The sequence below is a fragment of the Dipodomys spectabilis genome, unplaced genomic scaffold (genome assembly GCF_019054845.1).
Source record: "Dipodomys spectabilis isolate Male_0828 unplaced genomic scaffold, ASM1905484v1 ptg000108l, whole genome shotgun sequence".
NCBI lineage: Eukaryota > Metazoa > Chordata > Mammalia > Rodentia > Heteromyidae > Dipodomys > Dipodomys spectabilis.
In genome coordinates, this window is record NW_024870785.1 from 14605882 (window position 1) to 14625203 (window position 19322).

General features: G+C 39.8%; 1 protein-coding gene across 7 annotated transcripts in view; it reads left to right on the forward strand.

Moving 5' to 3' along the window:
* Window positions 1–19322, forward strand: part of Rnf111 (ring finger protein 111) — a 66590-nt gene that overhangs the window by 17471 nt on the left and 29797 nt on the right. For all 7 annotated transcript variants that reach the window (XM_042687667.1, XM_042687666.1, XM_042687669.1 and 4 more), the window contains one exon: window positions 12004–12896. In XM_042687667.1, coding sequence (XP_042543601.1) covers window positions 12023–12896 — 874 coding nt within the window. In that variant the 5' untranslated portion in view covers window positions 12004–12022. The remainder of the gene's footprint in view (window positions 1–12003; window positions 12897–19322) is intronic.

A 19322-nucleotide genomic window follows, 5' to 3' on the forward strand; every position in this document is an offset into this window, starting at 1 on the left:
AAAAGCCAGAAGTGGTGCTATGGCTCAAGTGGTAGAGCACTAGCCTTGAGCTGAAGAGTTGAGGGACAGTGCCCAGGCCCAGAGTTCAGGCCCCATGACCGATCAAAAAATAAATAAATAAAATTGCATCTTGATTGCTTGATTTTCCTTTGCATGAAGTTTCCATGAGAGCAAAGATTTTTCTCTGACTTGCTCAAGGCAGTACCTACAATGGTACTTTCAACAAATACTTACAAACAACAAGTGATACATAATGAACTATCAGTGATATTCTGTATGTCTAAATATTAGTAATCTATAGAATTAATTTCTGTTATCTAGGTTACATTTCTTGGTCCTATTTTGATCTAAGATGCTTGGGATTGAAAAAGTTTGGACAACCTACTAATCTTGAATTAGCAAACGTTTCTTTTTTTTCTTTTTCTTTCCTGTATTTTTTGGGCAGTACTATAGTTTTAAAATCAAGGCCTTGTGTTTGTTAGGTAAACACTCTATCACTTAAGCTTCACTTTGCCCCTTTTTGCTTTAGTTAATTTTCAGAGAGGGTCTTAATGTTTTTGCTTGGGGCTGGCCTGGAACTGTGCTCCTATTACTTCTTTGTAGCTGGGATTGTGAAATAGCTTTTCTTCTTTCTTCCTTCTTTTTTGCTTCTTTCTCTTTTTCAGATAGGGTGCTTAATGAATTTGTGTGTCATCCCTGTACAGGGTTGCTAATCTGTCTATCATTCCAATTTTAGTGTATGTGCTGCTGAAGCCAGCATTATTCCTTATCTTCATTGATCCTCAGTTGTCTCTTTTCTGATTTTCCCCTGTGGAAGAACTTCATTTATATATACTGAAACCAAAACTTTAATGACTCACCACAAATAATATGTAACTGTTAGAACAGACATATGTACAGGAATCCAGATGAGTGCTAGGACTAGCACTTTCCGTGTAGAACATGGAATCCTCGGGAAAGATAATATAATAATTTTATTTATTTATTTATTTTTGGTCGGTTGTGGGGCCTGAACTCTGGGTCTGGGCACTGTCTCTCAGCAATTCAGCTCAAGGCTAGTGCTTTACCACTTGAGCCACAGTGCCACTTCTGGCTTTTTCTGCTTATATGGTGCTGAGGAATCAAACCCAGGGCCTTATGCATGCAAGGCAAGCCCTCTACCACTGAGCCACCTTCCCAGCCCCTTTGTTGTTTTTTTGAGTTATGGAATATGGCCTTGAACTTTCAAGAGCCATATACTTAGTTTCTTCTTAATCATTTCTTTTGAGCAGTGAGTGGTAGCAACAAAACAAAAACAAAATAAGGTTAAAGGAGCTGATGTTAGCATACAGAATAATACAGCTTTGTTTTTCCCAAGTAGTATTCCAGAATTGTTTATCAGCTTGCAACTTGTAGTTCTTGCTATAAGAATTTTTCTTTCACTTGTCTCATTACACTGATCCAAGGGAGGCAAAAATGGCATTTAGTTAAAAAATAACCTTGAAAAACTGTAAAGTTTTATGTAAAAATGGAGACATAGAGTGTCTCGTAGTTCAACAACTCTTATTTTCCCTTTTGTGTTGGAACAAATCACATTTTCCTTGTTAAACACCAGGTGAAGTTAGTAGGCTTGTGTTTATGGTCCATGACTTGGGAAGATAAACAGATGTCACCTTCAGACAGCCCAGCTAGATGCTCCTATCAGGAGAGAGATAGGAAAAGTCAGACCAACTAGAAAACAGCAAGCATTCATCTTCCATTTTTGTTCATTCTAGTCATTTTTGTTCATACAGTCAGTGGAATGGCAAGCATCATCTCCAGAACTCAGATGATTTTTCACTTTATGATGTCTACCAGTATGTTTTTACTTTCATTAAGTGCCAAAAGTTCTTCCTGATTTTCTCTTAACACTGTTCTCTCACTTTAGAATATATTTGTTAAGTAATTTTGTCTAGGTTGCATATTGTCACTGACCTACATAAAACAAAAATAAATTGTATTTAAAGTATTTAGACTTAGGAGAAAATTGTTTCCTTGGACAGTATTGCTTCCTAAATTAGATCCTTGTTTTCTAATTTAGTTTATTTATTTTGCCATTGCAACTTTTGCTTTAGGTGTTAACTCTGAATTTTGGTCTTTTTTTTTGGGGGGGGGGGTCCGGTCATGGGGCCTGAACTCTGGGATTGGGCACTGTCCTTCAGCTCTTCAGCTCAAGGCTAGCACTCTACCACTTGAACCATAGCGCCACTTCCGGCTTTTTTAAATTTTTGCTTATGTGGTGCTGAGGAATCGAACCCAGGGCCTCATGCATGCAAGGCAAGTGCTCTACCACTGAGCCATCTTCCCAGCCCTTTGGTCTTATTTTCAAAGAGGGATTTGAGCTTTGCCACTTTAATAAGACATGAAATTAAGTTATATATAGCTAGAGAATTGAAATCCCACTTACTCTCACCCCCTAAAAACAAGCCAATCTTCAACTTTAAAAACCACAGTGGCCAGGTGCCAATGGTGATGCCTTTAATCTTAGCTACTCAGGAGGCTGAGATCTGAGGATCACAGTTTGAAGCCAGCCAGTGCAGGAAAGTCCCGGTAAGACTCTTAAAGTGATAGAGCTCTAGCCTTGAGCAAAAGAGTCCAGGAACAGTGCCCAGGCCTTGTGTTCAAACCCCATGACTGACCAAAAAAAACAAAACAGAAAACTCACAATGATAAAAGCGAACGTCATGCACATATATTATTTTGTTTGATATTGAAAACAACCCATTGGGGTGAATATTTCTGTTTTTCAAATTCAGAAATTTGGGACAAAGTGATTCTTAGTCACCACAGTGGCCAAGTGCCTGTAATCCTAGCCACTCAGGAGGCTGAGATCTGAGGATCACAGTTTAAAGCCAGCCCCGGCCACAAAGTCTGTGAGACTTTTCCAATAAACCACCAGAAAACCAGATGTGGCACTATGGCTCAAGTGGTAGAGAGCTTGCCTTGAGCTGAAGAGCTCAGGGACAGGCCTAGACCCAGAGTTCAAGCCCCATGACCAAAAAAAAAAGTCAAAGCAGTGTTGGTGTTTAAATCAGTAAGAAATTCCAGTATTGAGGAACTCACCAATTCTATATTACTTCTTAAAGAAAGAAAAAGCTGTATGTTCGCCAGTCCTGGGGACTGAACACAGAGTATGGGCACTGTCCCCAAGCTTCTTTTGTTCAAGGCTAGCACTCTACCACTTGAGCCACACAGCACCACTTCTGGCCTTTTTTTTTTTCTTTCCTGTTTTGTATATACTAAAGAATCAAACTTAGGGCTTCATGCATGCTAGGCAAGCACTCTACCACTAAGACACATTCCCAGCATATGTGTGTGTGTGTGTGTGTGTGTGTGTGAGAGATGTGGGGCTTGATCTCTGCACCTAGGTGCTAACACTGAGCTCTTCAGCTCAAGGCTAGTGCTCTACCACTTGAGCTACAGTGCCACTTCTGGTTTTCTGGTAGTTTTATTAGAGAATAGTGTCTTATGGACTTTCCTGCCTGGGCTGGCTTTGAACTGTGATCCTCAGATCTCAGCCTCCTGAGCAGCTAGGATTACAGGCATGAGCCACCAGCTCCTAGATGTGTATTTTTTTTTATCTATACATCTGGGCTTTTCTGTTTTGTTTTTTTTTTGTTGTTGTTGTTTGTTTTTTTGGGTCCGGTAGTGGGGCCTGAACTCTGGGCCTGGGCACTGTTCCTCAGCTCTTCAGCTCAAGGCTAGCGCTCTACCACTTGAGCCACAGCGCCACTTCCGGCTTTTTTCTTTTTGCTTATGTGGTGCTGAGAAATCGAACCCAGGGCCTCATGCATGCAAGGCAAGCGCTCTACCACTGAGCCACCTTCCCAGCCCCACATCTGGGCTTTTCTATAGTGAACTTATTCTTTAAAGACCAGCTATGAGGTAAACATTTACTGTACAGTTTGATGATTTTTGTCAGATGTATATGTCTACGTAATGAATTCCCAAGTGAAACCTTCCGTAACTCTAGAAAGTTCCTTTATATTTCTTTGCCATCAGCTACCTCCAGCCCCAAGCAGCCCCAAGTGTGATTCTTTTTGTTGTGGTGGTGGTGGTTGTGGTTGTTTGTTTCCTCATGGTTAATTGAAGATAAGAGTCTCACAAACTTTCCTGCCTGGCAGACTTTCCTGCCTGGCATTGAACGGCGATTCTCAGATCTCAGCCTCCTGAATAGGATTATAGGTGTGAGCCACCAGTGCCTAGCCCAAGTGTTATTCTTTTTTTTTTTTTTTGGGTCCAGTAGTGGGGCCTGAACTCTGGGCCTGGGCGCTGTCCCTCAGCTCTTCAGCTCAAGGCTAGCACTCTACCACTTGAGCCACAGTGCCACTTCTGGCTTTTTTCTTTTTGCTTCTGTGGTGCTGAGGAATCAAACCCAGGGCCTCGAGCATGCAAGGCAAGCGCTCTACACTGAGCCACCTTCCCAGCCCCGCCCAAGTGTTATTCTTGGCACACTATAGATTAGATTTCTTGGCACTAAAACTTTATGTATAATATTGCAGTTCAAAGCCAGCCAGCCCAAGAAGAAAAAGTCTGTGAGACTCTTACTTCCAATTAACTAGCAAAAAGCTGGAAAATGCAGCCATGGATCAAGTGGTAGAGCAGCAAACTTCAGCAAAAAAGCTAAGGGAAGTTCCCTAAGCACTGAGTACATGCTACAAGCTAAACAAAAACCCTTCTATAAATGGAATCATACAGAGTAAATTGTATCTACTTCCCATCTGGAAGCCTGATGCTTTTGAGATTGATCCACATTGTTACATGTATCAGCTGTTCCCTAGGGTTGCTGTCTGCTACCCTTTGAATCTACGATGCTGTGGGCATTCATTCATGTTTTCATGTATATGTATTTAGAATGACATGCATGGGGTTACTACTATATTATTAAAAGCTGTCCAAGAATACGTGTGGAGTTCCAATTGCTGGACAGAATGGGTTTGCTTCTTTTTACCTTTAGCTTTTTATTGGATGTGCATTTATAGCTTATTCATTAAATTTGTCCCTCTCCAATAATAGGTTCTGAACATTTTGTATGTTTTGAGAAATGTCTGTTAAAAATCTTTTTTTGTGGGATTATCTTAGCAAAATAGGAGTTTTCATATTAGAGAGGTGTATGTGTATATAGATACTTCTAAATTACATGTATATTATATAATTTTTCTATGTTTAACTTGCTTATTTATCTTTGTTTCTTGTCAGGCATTCAACCACTTGAACTTTTTTTTTTTTTGGTTGTGGGATTTGAACTCTGGGCCTGGTCACTGTCCCTGAGCTCTTCAGCTTAAGGCTAGTGCTCTACCACTGAGCCACAGCACCACTTCTCACTTGAGCTTTTGAAGAATGATTTTGATAGTCTAGTTAATCAATTAGAAATCATTGATTTGGTTAGTGCTTTTCTGGCCTATGAAGTGTTTGCTCATGATACCCTTACATGAATTTTTCTTCTGGGAGCTTTACAGTTGTAGGTTTTGGTCTCTAATCCCTTTCAGGCTGTTTTATGTCTGCTAAGAGGTAGGGATTGAGATTCATATCTTTCCATATTGCTCTCTAGTTGTTTGATCTCTGTTTGTTCAAAAAGTTATTCCTTTTCAGTTATGTGGTACTCCTATTGAAAATCATTTCTGGAATCTCTGAATTTTTTTCCTGCCTTGCTGAGGATCAAATCCAGAGTGTGTGTGCTAGACGAGGTGTGTGTGTGTGTGTGTGTGTGTGTATGTGTGTGTGTGTGTGTGTGTGTGTGTGTGTGTGTTTAAATCACTAAGCTTCATCTCTGTGTGTGTGTGTGTGTGTGTGTGTGTGTGTGTGTTTAAATCACTAAGCTTCATCTCCAGCCCTGTAATATATCCTTATCCAAAAACACAGTCTTGGTACCAGTGCACTTTAAATCTCTTAGCTTACTCTTTGTTTTCTGTTTGCCTATGTCTTCTGTTTCTTCTCTGAACACTTTGTGAAAGTAAAATAGAATAAAATTTGTTTGTTTTGGCTGGTCCTGAGCATTGAACTCAGGGCACGTGCATTGTCCCTCAGCCTCTCTGTGCTCAAAGCTAGCATTCTTACCACTTGAACCACAGTGCCATTTCTGGTTTTTTTCTGAGTAGTTTATTGGAGATAAGAGTCTCATGGCCAAAATTTCTAGATTTTGACAAATAAAGAAGAAAAACTTAGAGTCTGAGACAGAAATCTGATAAGATTATATATCCTTGCTATGGACCTATACCAAAATTAGAACTTGGAGCTTTTTTTTTTGCTGGTCGTGGGGCCTGAACTCTGGGCCTGGGCACTGTCCCTTAGCCCTTCAGCTCAAGGCTAGTGCTCTACCACTTGAGCCACAGTGCCACTTCCTGCTTTTTTTTCTGCTTATGTGGTGCTGAGGAATCGAACCCAGGACCTCACGCATGCAAGGCAAGCACTCTACCACTGAGTTACCTTCCCAGCCCTGAACTTGGAGTATTTGTGATTGAATGTTTCAGGATATTAACATAGTGGTTTGATGTTAGGCAAATTAGTAAAACAAAAACAAAAGCAAAAACAACAACAAAAACAAAAAGCAGAAACTAAAGCTAAATGAAACCAACACTTCTTCCCTATGTGTTTTTTGTTTACTTTTTGTTTTGTTTATTTTTTTGCCAGTCCTGGGACTTGAACTCAGGGTCTGAGCAATGTCCCTAATGCTTCTTTTTGCTCAAGGCTAGCACTCTACCACTTGAGCTACAGCACCACTGCCGGCTTTTTCTGTTTTTATGTGGTAGGAAGGAATCCAACCCAGGGCTTCATGAATTCCAGTCAACACTCTACCATTTTCCCCACCCATTGTTTGTTTTTTTTGGAGTTGGTGTTTGAACTTTAGGCTTCCCACTTGTTTGTCTAGCTCTGTATCACCAGAACTATGCCACCAGTCTAGCTTTTTCTAGTTGATTAGAGGTGGAGTCTTGAGGACTTTTCTGCCTAGACAAGCTTTGAACCTTGATCTTTTGATTACAGCTTCCTGAGTAGCTAGGAATAGCTGGTGCCCAGCTAGCTTCTCTGTTCTTTTTTGTATGTAAACTCACTTTATTAAAGTATAATATATAAGGGTTTTATTAACATTTTTACTTTTACATAATTTTGCTAATCCTGAGTTTGTATGATTACTTCAGGCTCAGCTCTTTTTCAGCACTGAGTCATTTTGAAGATGAACCTTGTCTTTATGTCCTAACATGAAATCATAGCCAAAATCACTTTGCAATATGTGTTGCAGGTTAATTCTTAATTATAAATCTCAGTGCTGATGGCACTATACATTTCTAGACAACTTTTAGGGTTGATCCATACTGTTTCATTTTCTAATAAGAATATAATTAATTTTGAAATTAAATTATGGACCATTGTAAAAACCTTTCATAGAAACACATATAATTAATGAGATATTTTCCAAACCAAAACAACAGAGGACCTGCCTTATTTTGTGTTTTTGTAGATCTCTTTACTGTCAAGCTACATAGAAGACAGCTGGATTCCACATCTGTTTTTAACTTTTAAGTGTGTTGTAACGTAAATGAAGTTGAGAGAGCTGCCTGATGGGAGAGGTAGGGGGCTTAGTTCAGTGTTGGAGATGAAAGTAGAACGTGGTGCTGCATATCTAGTAGATCTCTCTTCTGTTACGAAGTTAGAATGAATTCCCAGGAATTTTGTAATTCAGTGAATTTCTGTCTGGCTTTTATGTGATGAAAAGTATCCTACAAACTCATCTAATTTATCCTTTCCTTCTCAACAGTAATCATTCTAGACCAATAGAGATTGAATGATGCCTTTGAAAAATAAACTGTCAGATCCTATTTTCCCTTTCATTCTCCCAGTAACTTGTTATATACATTTTTAGTTATATTTCACCACTAAATACATGGTTCATTCAGGCAGCCTCTACCCACAGAAAGTAGGGCAATCAAATTTCCTTCTCCCTCCCCTCCTTTTTTTGGGGGGGGGGGGTCTGGTTGTGGGGCCTGAACTCTGGGCCTGGGCGCTGTCCCTCAGCTCTTCAGCTCAAGGCTAGCACTCTACCACTTGAGCCACAGTGCCACTTCCGGCTTTTTTTTTTCTGCTTATGTGTTGCTGAAGAATCGAACCCAGGGCCTCATGCATGCAAGGCAAGTGCTCTACCTCTGAGCTACCTTCCCAGCCCTACCCCCCTTTTTGTTGCCAGTCCTGGGGGCTTGAACTTAGGGCCTGAGCATCATCCCTGACCTTCTTTTGCACTCCACCACTTGAGCCACAGCACCACTTCTGGCCTTTTCTGTGTATGTGGTACTGAGGAATTGAACCCAGGGTTTCATGCATGCTAGGCAAGGACTACCACCAAGCCACATTTCCAGCCTCACTCTTTCCTTTTATTCTTCCTCAAAAACCTTTCCTGGTATATCCCCCCTCTTCAGAACTAGATAAAGTTTTCTACTCCTACTTGTTTCAGCGCATATGTTTATAATAAACTGTACTATTATACTGTACTTTACTTACCTCCTGATTTGTTTCCATCGCCACGAGACTTCTTAATCTGCTCTGTGTCTTACTTATCTCTGTATTTATAATACTTGGAACATTGTAGCATACATATTCAGAATGTGTTGCACTGTGTATCAGTTCATAAAACAGATTGACTTTTTCTCTAATGGAGGCTAAAATCCAAGATCAGGGAGTCAACAAATTTGGTTTCTTAGCTTTCTTCTTGGTTTAGCAATAGCCTTCAGAATGTTGCTTTTTAAATTGATGTTTTTATGTATGTTTATAATTTTACATATAATGTCCACACATGAGAGAAAATATGTGCCGTTTGTCTCTGTGAACCTGCTTTTTAAAAAAAAGGTACTGAGATTTTAGCTCATGCTTACTAGACACAGGCACTTTACCAATTAAGACACATGACAGAATAATGTGACTGGTAGTCACATTTTGACCTATTGGGTTGTAACAGGGGATACAGACACTCCTTAACACACAGATACAGAGGTTTGTCTTATGCTCCCAAAAAGATGATTTCCTGTGGTTCAGCACCAAACTAAAAGTTGGGACCAAAGATATCTAGCTGGTATTAAGAACAAGTGACTTAATTCTAGTGTTTTGTCTTAATTCCCACTTAGATAATTGTAGTATTTAATGTAGTCTTTGGTGATTTGAAGTACTACTTAGTTGTTGTTCTTCTTAAATAATAGATTTTCTTTCTTCTTTGTGTCACAAGAAATGGAGAAAACATGCATACACATACATATCCTGGGACATCTATGTGCTCAGTTTTTAAATTCATTATTGCTGAAGATTTTAACATAGTAAATATGTTGATTTGCAAAATTCCCAGTAGTAATTTGGGAATATGACACAACTGAATGATTTTCCTATAACCATTCCTTGAATCATACATAATTTCCCAGTGTATAACAGATCAGTGCTTAGTTGGGATTTTATTTTTATTAACCATTTGTAAACCTCTGAAGGATTTTTAACTAGTAGTGTAATATGATCTGATATATATTCTTAAGAGTATTTGCATGTATATTAAAGGGATTATTAGAAAACTATGACTCAGTTGCAGTAGAATTGGAGAAGTAGTTGTTTCTTATCCAAAGTCCTGATGGTTCTTTTATGGTCTCTGAGTTTCATGCTTGTATTCCAATTGCTAGTCTTTATTATCTATCTTTGTATTTTCTCACTGTATATGTAACCTTTTTTTCTGCCTCCAGTTTTGGCTCTTTTCAGTCCTTTTCAGTTAACAGTGTGATGCACTGAAAATGCAACTGTAATAATGAGAATTTCAAGTTTCACATATTGAGAAACATTTTAGAATGTCTTGCCTGTTCCTGCTTTGTCACTGTCATTACATTAGTCACTCAGTTTGTGCTCCTAACTTATCACCAGTTGTGCTCTCAGCTCTACATGGGCCTGGGTGGCTGATTTGGAATACAGCACCACCTATCCTTGTAAATAATAATAATAATAATAGTAATAGGAAATAGGTGTTTTAATAGCTTTCTGTAGGTTGAGGCTATTGCTCATTTTGCTGTGATTTGTTCTGATAATATAGTTAGTTGCATCATAATATTGTAAGATTATGTATTTTGATAGCTGTCCTTAGAGAAGGAAAAGCTTGCTGCAGAAATAATGATTTTTCTCTCTTGGCAGTGATTTAAAAGTATTGAGGGCAAATTACATGCATTATTAAAGTTAGGACAGTGGTGACAACTCTTGGTTGGTGGTGGTGACTTCAAGAAGATTTCTGGGATCTTGATGTTTCTTCATCTGGGTGCTGCTTATATAAATACTGTGTGAAAGTTCACTAACTATAAACTGAGAATGTGTGTATGTTATATATAATACAAACTTTAGTTAAAAAATAGGCTAACCCAGTTGGTGACACACTCCTGTGGTCTCATCACCTTGGAAATTTGAAGCAGAAGATCCATTAAGTCTGGAGATCAGGGAAAATTAGTGAAGCCTTGGGGCACAAACAAAAATATATTATCATCATTGAGATTTTCATACCTTGCCTAGTACTGCTCTCCATTTGTCCCATTAGCTGCCATTCTAATGAACATTCCATTTGAATCTTAATGCTTACTACTTTTCCATTGCTCACCTCTTGTAGTTGTGGGATTACATTGAAATAGATGTTTTCTGTTTTTTTTTTTTGCCAGTCCTGGGCCTGGCACTGAACTTAGGGCCTGGGCACTGTCGCTAAGCTTCTTTTGCTCAAGGCTAGCACTCTACCACTTGAGCCATGGTGCCACTTCTGGCCTTTTCTGCTTATGTGGTACTGAGGAACCCAGGGCTTCATGCATGCTAGGCAAGCCCTCTACTACTAAAGCCACATTCCCAGTCCAGTGAATCAAAATTTTCAAGGTCAGTTGGTTTAGATACACTTAGATTAGGAAGTCTGATTTTGTTTCCTATTGTGTTGCTTATTAATGGAATGATCTCTAGCAACTCATGGTCTTGTATCTAATCTTTCTGAAACTGAAATGTAATTGTGTCCTCCTGTCTATCACAGTTCAGATACTTATTAGAGAGTACAGTAGTGTGAAAGGAGGAACTATAGGACAAAGAGGCTGTACCATACCAGATCATTACAGTAATCCATTATATCACACATCTAAATGTACGGACAATATTTAATTTGCTTAGGAGAAAAGTAGGGTAAAAAGACTGCCTAGTGAGCACAAGGCCCTGTGTTCAAACCACCGTGCTGCAAAAAGCTTTAAAAAAGAAAAAAAAAGTAATATATTTTGTTAAAATATTATAACAAGGGAAAATGTGTTGAAGTTTTTTGTACTTTATTTTTAATGTGTTTTAAGATAAATTTCTTTTAAATCATATAAAGAAATAAAACCTGTACATATTGGTAGAGTGCTACTTTTCCCTATCCTCCAGAAACCATTACTCTCATCTTCTCTGAGATCACCTTTTAGGTTCATATTGTACTTGCCATTCTGCCCGGGTTTATTCCATTTCTTTCCATATAATCATAAATGACAAGATTTCATGCTTTTTATGACTGCTATTCCAGTGTACGTAGAGACCACATAGGTACATAGGTTATTTCCATTTCTTGGCTATTGGGAGTAGTGCTGGAATGAACATGGGAATGCTAGTGTCTCCTTGACAGACTGATTTCAGTGGTGGAATTAAATTCAAAAGACCAGTGGTGATCTTTTGAATTATGATTTATTAAAATTAGCTTTGAAGAAATTGTTTGCTTTTTGATTAAGTATGTTGTATTGTCAAAGCTAGCAAGTTTTACAAGACCAGCTTTAGGTTAATACAAGTTTCCATGGTCATTACAACCTATCTCCAAATTATCATAGAAGTGTTAGAGAAAAATATTTTACAAGAGCAGTAAATGATTCATACCTAATTGATTAGTTAGTGGCTAGGGCAATTCTTAGGGGGAATTTTGGAAGTCTTGAGTTAGATAATATGATAAAGCATGTTAAACTATTTCACATATCTAATTGTATCTTCTAGGCCTGCCTTAAAGTTTCCCATGTGTCAGTGGACTCCTGAATGTAACAAGCTCTTTATCTTAAACGTGGATATGAAGAGTGAAGTTCCTTCTGATGCACCAAAGACACAGGAGAGTCTAAAAGGGATCCTCTTGCCCCCACAGCCCATTGGGGCAGCAAAAAGTTTTCCTTCAGGAGTTGAGATGATTCATAGTAAAGTGGGGAATGAATTCTCTCACTTGTGTGATGATCCTCAGAAACAAGAGAAGGACATGAATGGGAACCAGCAAGAACGAGAAAAAAGTGTGAGGAAAAAACGCAAAAGCCAGCAGGCTGGCCCCTCATATATGCAGAATTGTGTTAAAGAAAATCAGGGAATCCTAGGGTTGAGGCAACACCTAGAAACAGCAAGTGAAGATGATCATGACTCGTCTTTCAGTGATTGTCTGTCCTCTCCTTCATCTAGTCTGCATTTTGGAGACTCTGATACTGTGACTTCAGATGAGGATAAAGAAGTCTCAGTACGACATTCCCAGCCTGTTTTGAGTACAAAAACCAGAAGTCACAGTGCCCGGTCCCAGAAGTGGCCTCGAACTGAGACAGAGACCGTATCAGGATTATTAATGAAAAGACCCTGTTTCCACAGCAGTTCATTAAGGAGACTTCCATGCAGAAAAAGATTCATAAAAAGTAATTCCTCACAGAGGACACAGAAACAGAAAGAGAGGATATTAATGCAGAGGAAAAAAAGGGAAGTGTTAGCCCGAAAAAAATATGCATTGTTACCCAGTTCTAGTAGTTCCAGTGAGAATGACCTCAGCAGTGAATCCTCTTCCAGCTCATCAACCGAAGGAGAAGAGGATTTGTTCGTTTCTGCCAGTGAAAACCACCAAAACAACCCAGCTGCTCCCTCAGGTGAGAAGCTTTAAGTAAAACATAAAATCTGTTGTATTGCCCTTGTACCTACTTTTCTGTTTCTGTTTCTTAGTGCATTTGAGACAGACATTTTTATTTTTTTGTAACTGGGACTTGAACTCAGGGCCTTGTGCTTGCTACGTGGGTGTTCTAACACTTGAGCCCCTTTTTCATTGCTTAATTTTAAGTAGAATCTCACTTTATTCCCAAGCTGGCCGTGCCTAGGATCTTCCTATTTTAACTTCCCAGTGTCCTTGAAAATAACAAGCGTGCACTACCTTGCCAGCCATTGTACTTCCCTGTAGCTGGGATAACAGCCTATCATTAGTTGAGAAGAGTTTTGTGAGCTTCTTTTGGCCAAGCTAACCGCAAAATGCAATGCCTTTATCTCCAACTCCCAAGCAGCTAAAATTACAGGCCTGAGCCATCATGCTCCGGTTCTTTTAAAAGTAGTATCAAGTTCTATTAACTTTTTTTTTTTTTTTGGTGCAGTACTGGGGCTTGATCTCATTGTTTTGTCTTGGCTTTTTCTTCGAAGCTGGTACTCTCCCATTTGAGTTATACCTTTACTTCCTGCTTTTTGATGGTTAATTGGAATAAGAGTTTCATACTTTCTTGTTTGGGCTGGCTTGGGAATGTGATCCTCAAATCTTTGCTTCCAGAGTAGGTAGGCAGGCATGAGGCACCAGTACCTAGGTGACAATTTACTTTTAAACCATGTAAAAACTCATCTGCAATATTAAACTGTGACTCTAGTTCCAAGGTAAATTCTTAGGGTAAGGTCAGTATTTTTTTATTTTTTTTTTTAAGAATAATCATTTGGGGCTGGGGAGTTGGCCCAGTGGTACAGTGCTTGTCTTGCATGCATGAGGCCCTTGGTTTGATTCCTCGGCACCCTATAAGCAGAAAAAAGCCGGAAGTGGCGCTGTGGCTCAAGCGGTAGAGTGCTAGCCTTGAGCTGAAGAGCTGAGGGACAGCGCCCAGGCCCAGAGTTCAAGCCTCACAACCCACATGATTAGATTATATTTTAGATGAGTTGCTGATTCAAGGTAAAAATATTCTTTTCTATACTTCTGTAATATGTTAACTAGCTTTTTAAAAATGATACTGGGGCTTGAACTCGGGGATTCATGCTTACTAGGCAGTGTTGTACTGCTTGAGCCATATCTATAGTCCTTTTTGCTCTGGTTATTGTTTGTTTTGTTCCAGTCCTGGAATTTGAACTCAGGGCCTAGGCACAGTCCCTTAGCTTTTTTGCTCAAGGCTACTGCTCTATCACTTAAGCCACAGTTCCACTTCTGGCTTTTTGGTGTTTAATTGGAGATGAGAAACTCAGGAACCTGAGCTGGCTTTGAACTGCATTTCTCAGATCTCAGCCTCCTGAGTAGCTAGAATTGCAGTTGTGAGTCACTGGTGCCCGACTTGCTCTGGTTATTTTTGAGACAGGATCTTGGCCCAGCTCAGCTCCAGTGGTTCACTCCTAGTAAGAGACTGACACCTGGAGAGCTGCAGTTTAATATTCTTTTTTGATGCTCATCAAAATGATGATTTCATCCTTGGCCATTGTGAGCATTTTGTACTCTGTATTCTCTGAATAACCACCCTAGCGATTTTATTTATTTATTTTTATAGCACCTCACTTCAGCATTTATTCTAAAATTGCACTGATGACAGTATGAAATTGATACTAAAAATAGAACATTTTCAGCAATGGCCGAGGCAGTTCAGTGGAGAAAAGATGTTCCTTTAAATAAATCCTGCTGGCTATTTATATAAAAACAAAAAATTTGGGGGGGGGGCTGGGAAGGTGACTCAGTGGTAGAGCGCTTGCCTTGCATGCATGAGGCCCTGGGTCCAATTCCTCAGCACCACATAAGCAAAAAGAAAAAAAAGCCGGAAGTGGCGCTGTGGCTCAAATGGTAGAGCGTTAGCCTTGAGCTGAAGAGCTGAGGGACAGCGCCCAGGCCCAGAGTTCAGGCCCCACAACCGGACCCATCCCACCACCTCCCAAAATTTTTTTTTTAGCTTTGATTCATACCTGTACTGTTAAGAATGAACCTAAAATACTTTGTAAACCTAAAACATGAAATCTAAAAATTGTTTTTTGGGTTTTTTTTTGACCTGCAAGTAAAAATTTGTTTTTGTTATTGTTTTTGCCAATCCTGGGGCTCAAACTCAGTGCCTGGGCACTGAGCTGCTTTTGCTGAAGGCTAGCACTTGAGCCACTGCACCACTTCTGACTTTTTCTGTTTACATGGTATTGAGGAATCAAATCCAGGGCTTCATGCATGCTAGGCAAGCACTCTACCACTAAGGCACATTCCCAGGGAAAATCTTTTTTATTTTATGTGAGGGAAAGATGTAATAAGATATAAAAATCATAAACTTTAAAAAATTAGCAGGTTGAATTTTTTCCAGGTGAAGAACTTCTGTACTTTGAAAGACAATACAAAACTGAGTGTGGAGGCTCAGGCCTGTAATCACAGCCATTTGGGAGGCAGAAATTGAGGGATCACAGTTCAAGGTCAGTCTAGGCATAAAACCTTGAGAGACTCCATCTCAACCAGTGGCTGGCATTCAAAGCCACAGAGGAAATATGATGACTAGATGGGAGGCACAAGTAGTAGTTCAGAGCCCAGGCCAGACCAGGCATGAAGTGAGACCCCCATCTTGAAAAGGACAACACATAAAGGGGCTGGTAGAATGGCTCACGTAGTAGAGTGCCTGCTTATTAGCAGATGTGAGGTTTATAGTTTCAAACCCCAGTACTACCAAAAAGGAAAAAGAAAAGCAGCACAGGGAAAAGACATTCAGGAAGACAACATTACAAAAGCAGGAATTAATATTGGGATAGTAGTTGTAGGAGTTACGGTACAGACGATGCAATCCTAATACTTCTTTAGAACTTCCTAATGTTGGGCTGGGAAGGTAGCTCAGTGGTAGAGTGCTTGCCTTGCAAGCATGAGGCCCTGGGTTCGATTCCTCAGCACCACATAAACAGAAAAAGCCGGAAGTGGCGCTGTGGCTCCAGTGGTAGAGTGCTAGCCTTGAGCTGAAGAGCTGAGGGACAGCGCCCAGGCCCAGAGTTCAGGCCCCATGACCTGCAAAAAAAAAAAAATGGAACTATCTAATGTACAGACAAGATGATTCAGATTCATGCTATATATACATTTCCTGTTCTAGACCGGAACAGCTATTTCTTCAAGTAGTCCTGACTTACTTTTACTGGGGATTGGTATTTAGAGACTATAGCTCTTCTGGCTTCTTATTGCCTGGTCTTTTTGGCTTGAAAAGAGCTGAGCTAAAGAAGTAAAGATTTTAGAAAGATATGAGTGTGATAGCACATGTATGTAATTCCTTTATTTAGGAGGATGAGGCATTAGAGGTCAGAGTTCAAGGCTGGCCAGAGCTATATATCAAGACTATGGTTTTTAAAAAAAAATATTTTAGAAATAGATAAACTGTTAATTTAAGTGAATATTTTCATTTCAAGCAAGGATTAGTTTTTAATTCAAATTTTAATTTTTCTCTTTACTTGTGCTGAAATCCTTTGTTCTTAATATCAAATACCCATTTGCTTTGTGTTGTATATACTATAAAAGCATAATCGCAGTAGCTTCCAAATAAATCCTGGCCAATTGTACCTGTAATGTCAGATTCCATATGTTTAGATTTACAAACTATTTTGGGTTCATTCTTAACAGTACTGGTTCAAAGCCAGCCTGGGCAGGAAAGTCTGTGAGACTCTTTTTTTTTTTGGTCTGGTCGTGGGGCCTGAACTCTGGGCCTGGGCGCTGTCCCTCAGCTCTTCAGCCCAAGACTAGCGCTCTGCCACTTGAGCCAAAGCACCACTTCTGGCTTTTTTCTTTTTGCTTATGTGGTGCTGAGGAATTGAACCCAGGGCCTCGAGCATGCAAGGCAAGCGCTCTACCACTGAGCCACCTTCCCAGCCCTAATCTACCTTTTGAATAACACTCCAGTGGCATTTTGGTAGTTATTTTGGAGGCAAGCCTCACAGAATTTTCCTCCTGGACTAGCTTTGAACTGTAATCCAGTAGTCTAGGATTATAGATGTGAGTTATTGCTATCTGGCTCATTCCTTTTTCTTTTTTGGTATGGGACTTAAACTCAAGACCTGGGCACTGCTTTTTTGTTCAAGGCTGGTGCTCTACTTTTTGTGCTACAGCTCTTTGCTGGTTAATTGAAGATAAGGTTCTTAGAACCGTGCCTGCCCAGGCTGGCTTTAAACCACTACCCTTAGGTCTCAGCAGACATATACACACACATACATAGCTGAAAAACAAAATCATTCTTCTGAGTTCATTACTGTCACCTGTCAGTATAAACACTAACTTTACAAGCAATATGTGGTTAAGATTTTTCCTATGAAGAATATTAACAGTATTTTCTTGGGACAGGGCTCAAGTCATAGAGTGCATATATTCACCTACTTTTTTTTTTTTGGTCGGTCATGGGCCTTGAACTTTGGGCCTGGGTGCTGTCCCTCAGCTCTTCAGCTCAAGGCCAGTGCTCTACCACTTGAGCCACAGCACCACTTCCGGTTTTCTAGTGGTTTATTGGAGATAAGAGTCTCACGATGTTTTTTCCTGCCCGGGCTGGCTTTGAACCACGATCCTCAGATCTCTGCCTCCTCAGTAGCTAGGATTACGGGCGTGAGCCACCAGCGCCCAGTATATTCACCTACTTTTTTTTTTTTTTTTTTTTTTTTTTTTATTTCAAGTGATCTTTAATATGGTAAATTATAGATTATCTTTTTTTTTTTTTTTTTCCCCCTACCATCCCCTCCCTCCCTCCCTTCCCCGAGGTTCTTTTTTTTTTTGATTGTGATTAAATGATTACATAATTTCAAAGTCACAAGTTCATTCTAACTTCCCTGGAGCAAATTGTCTACCACAGTCTGTAATATATAACAGTGTTCACATGTTATATACCATATTTGTGATCAGCAGCATGAGGATATTTAGTAGTGGTTCAACCAGATGAGCGGGAGTTCTTTGTTTCTTAAGTCCTGTTAGTTTTGTCGTATCACCTAACCTTTTGGATTTAGCATCCACTTATGAGGGAGACCATGTACCGTTTGTCTCTTCGTTCTTGGCTTACCTCGCTCAACATGATTCCTTCTAGCTCCATCCATTTCCCTGCAAATGCCATTATTTTGTCATTTCTAATGGCTACATAATATTCCATTGTGTATAGATACCACAATTTTTGGATCCATTCATCTGTGGTGGGGCACCTAGGTTGTTTCCATATCCTAGCTATTGCGAACAGTGCTGCAATAAACATGGAGGTGCACGTGTCCTTGTATATTGGTTCCTGTTGTTCAGGGTAGATGCCTAGAAGTGGTATGACTGGGTCGTAAGGGAGGTCAATCTTTAGCTTTCTAAGGACCCTCCAGACTGCTTTCCAAAGTGGTTGTATAAGTGTACATTCCCACCAGCAGTGTAATAGGGTTCCTCTTTCTCCACATCCCCTCCAGCATTTGTCGTTGGCTGATTTGTGGATGTGGGACATTCTGACTGGGGTAAGGTGGTATCTCAGGGTTGTCTTTATTTGCATTTCCTTCACCACCAGGGATGATGAACATTTCCTCATGTGTTTCTTTGCCATTTTTATTTCTTCATTTGAGAAGTCCCTCTTTAGCTCCCTTGCCCATTTAGTAATTGGTTTGTTAGGTTTGGGAGGGATTAGTTTCTTGAGTTCCCTGTATATACAGGATGTTAACCCCTTGTCTGATATATTGCTGGTAAATATTTTTTCCCAATTAGTTGGTTGTCTTTCTAGCTTAGTTGCGATAGATTTAGCTGTGCAGAAGCTTTTTATTTTAAGGTAGTCCCATTTGTCGAGTCTCTCTCCAACTTGTTGTGACCCTGGGACTCTGTTCAGGAAGTTCCTTCCTGTGCCTATTAGTTCAAGTGTCTCTCCTACTCTGTCCTGCAGTAGTTTCAGAGATTCAGGTTTAATGTTAAGGTCTTTAATCCATTTTGAGTTGATGTTGGTGCATGGTGATAGGCTGGGGTCCACTTTTAGTTTTCTGCATGTGGCTGCCCAGTTTTCCCAGCACCAGCGGTTGAAGAGGCTGTGTTTCTTCCATTGTATGTCTTTGGCTCCTTTGTCGAATATCAGCTGGCTGTAGGCCTGTGGATTTATATCTGGATCTTCTATTCTGTTCCATTGGTCTTCGGGTCTGTTTTTGTGCCAGTACCATGCTGTCTTTGTGATTATAGCTCTGTAGTAGAGTTTGAAGTTCGGCATGGATAGCCCTCCCATATTGTCTTTATCCCCTAGAATTGTTTTGGCTATTCTAGGTCTTTTGTTGTTCCATATAAATTTTTGGACTGTTTTCTGTATTTCAGTGATGTACGTCATTGGGATTTTAATAGGAATTGCATTGAATTTGTATAT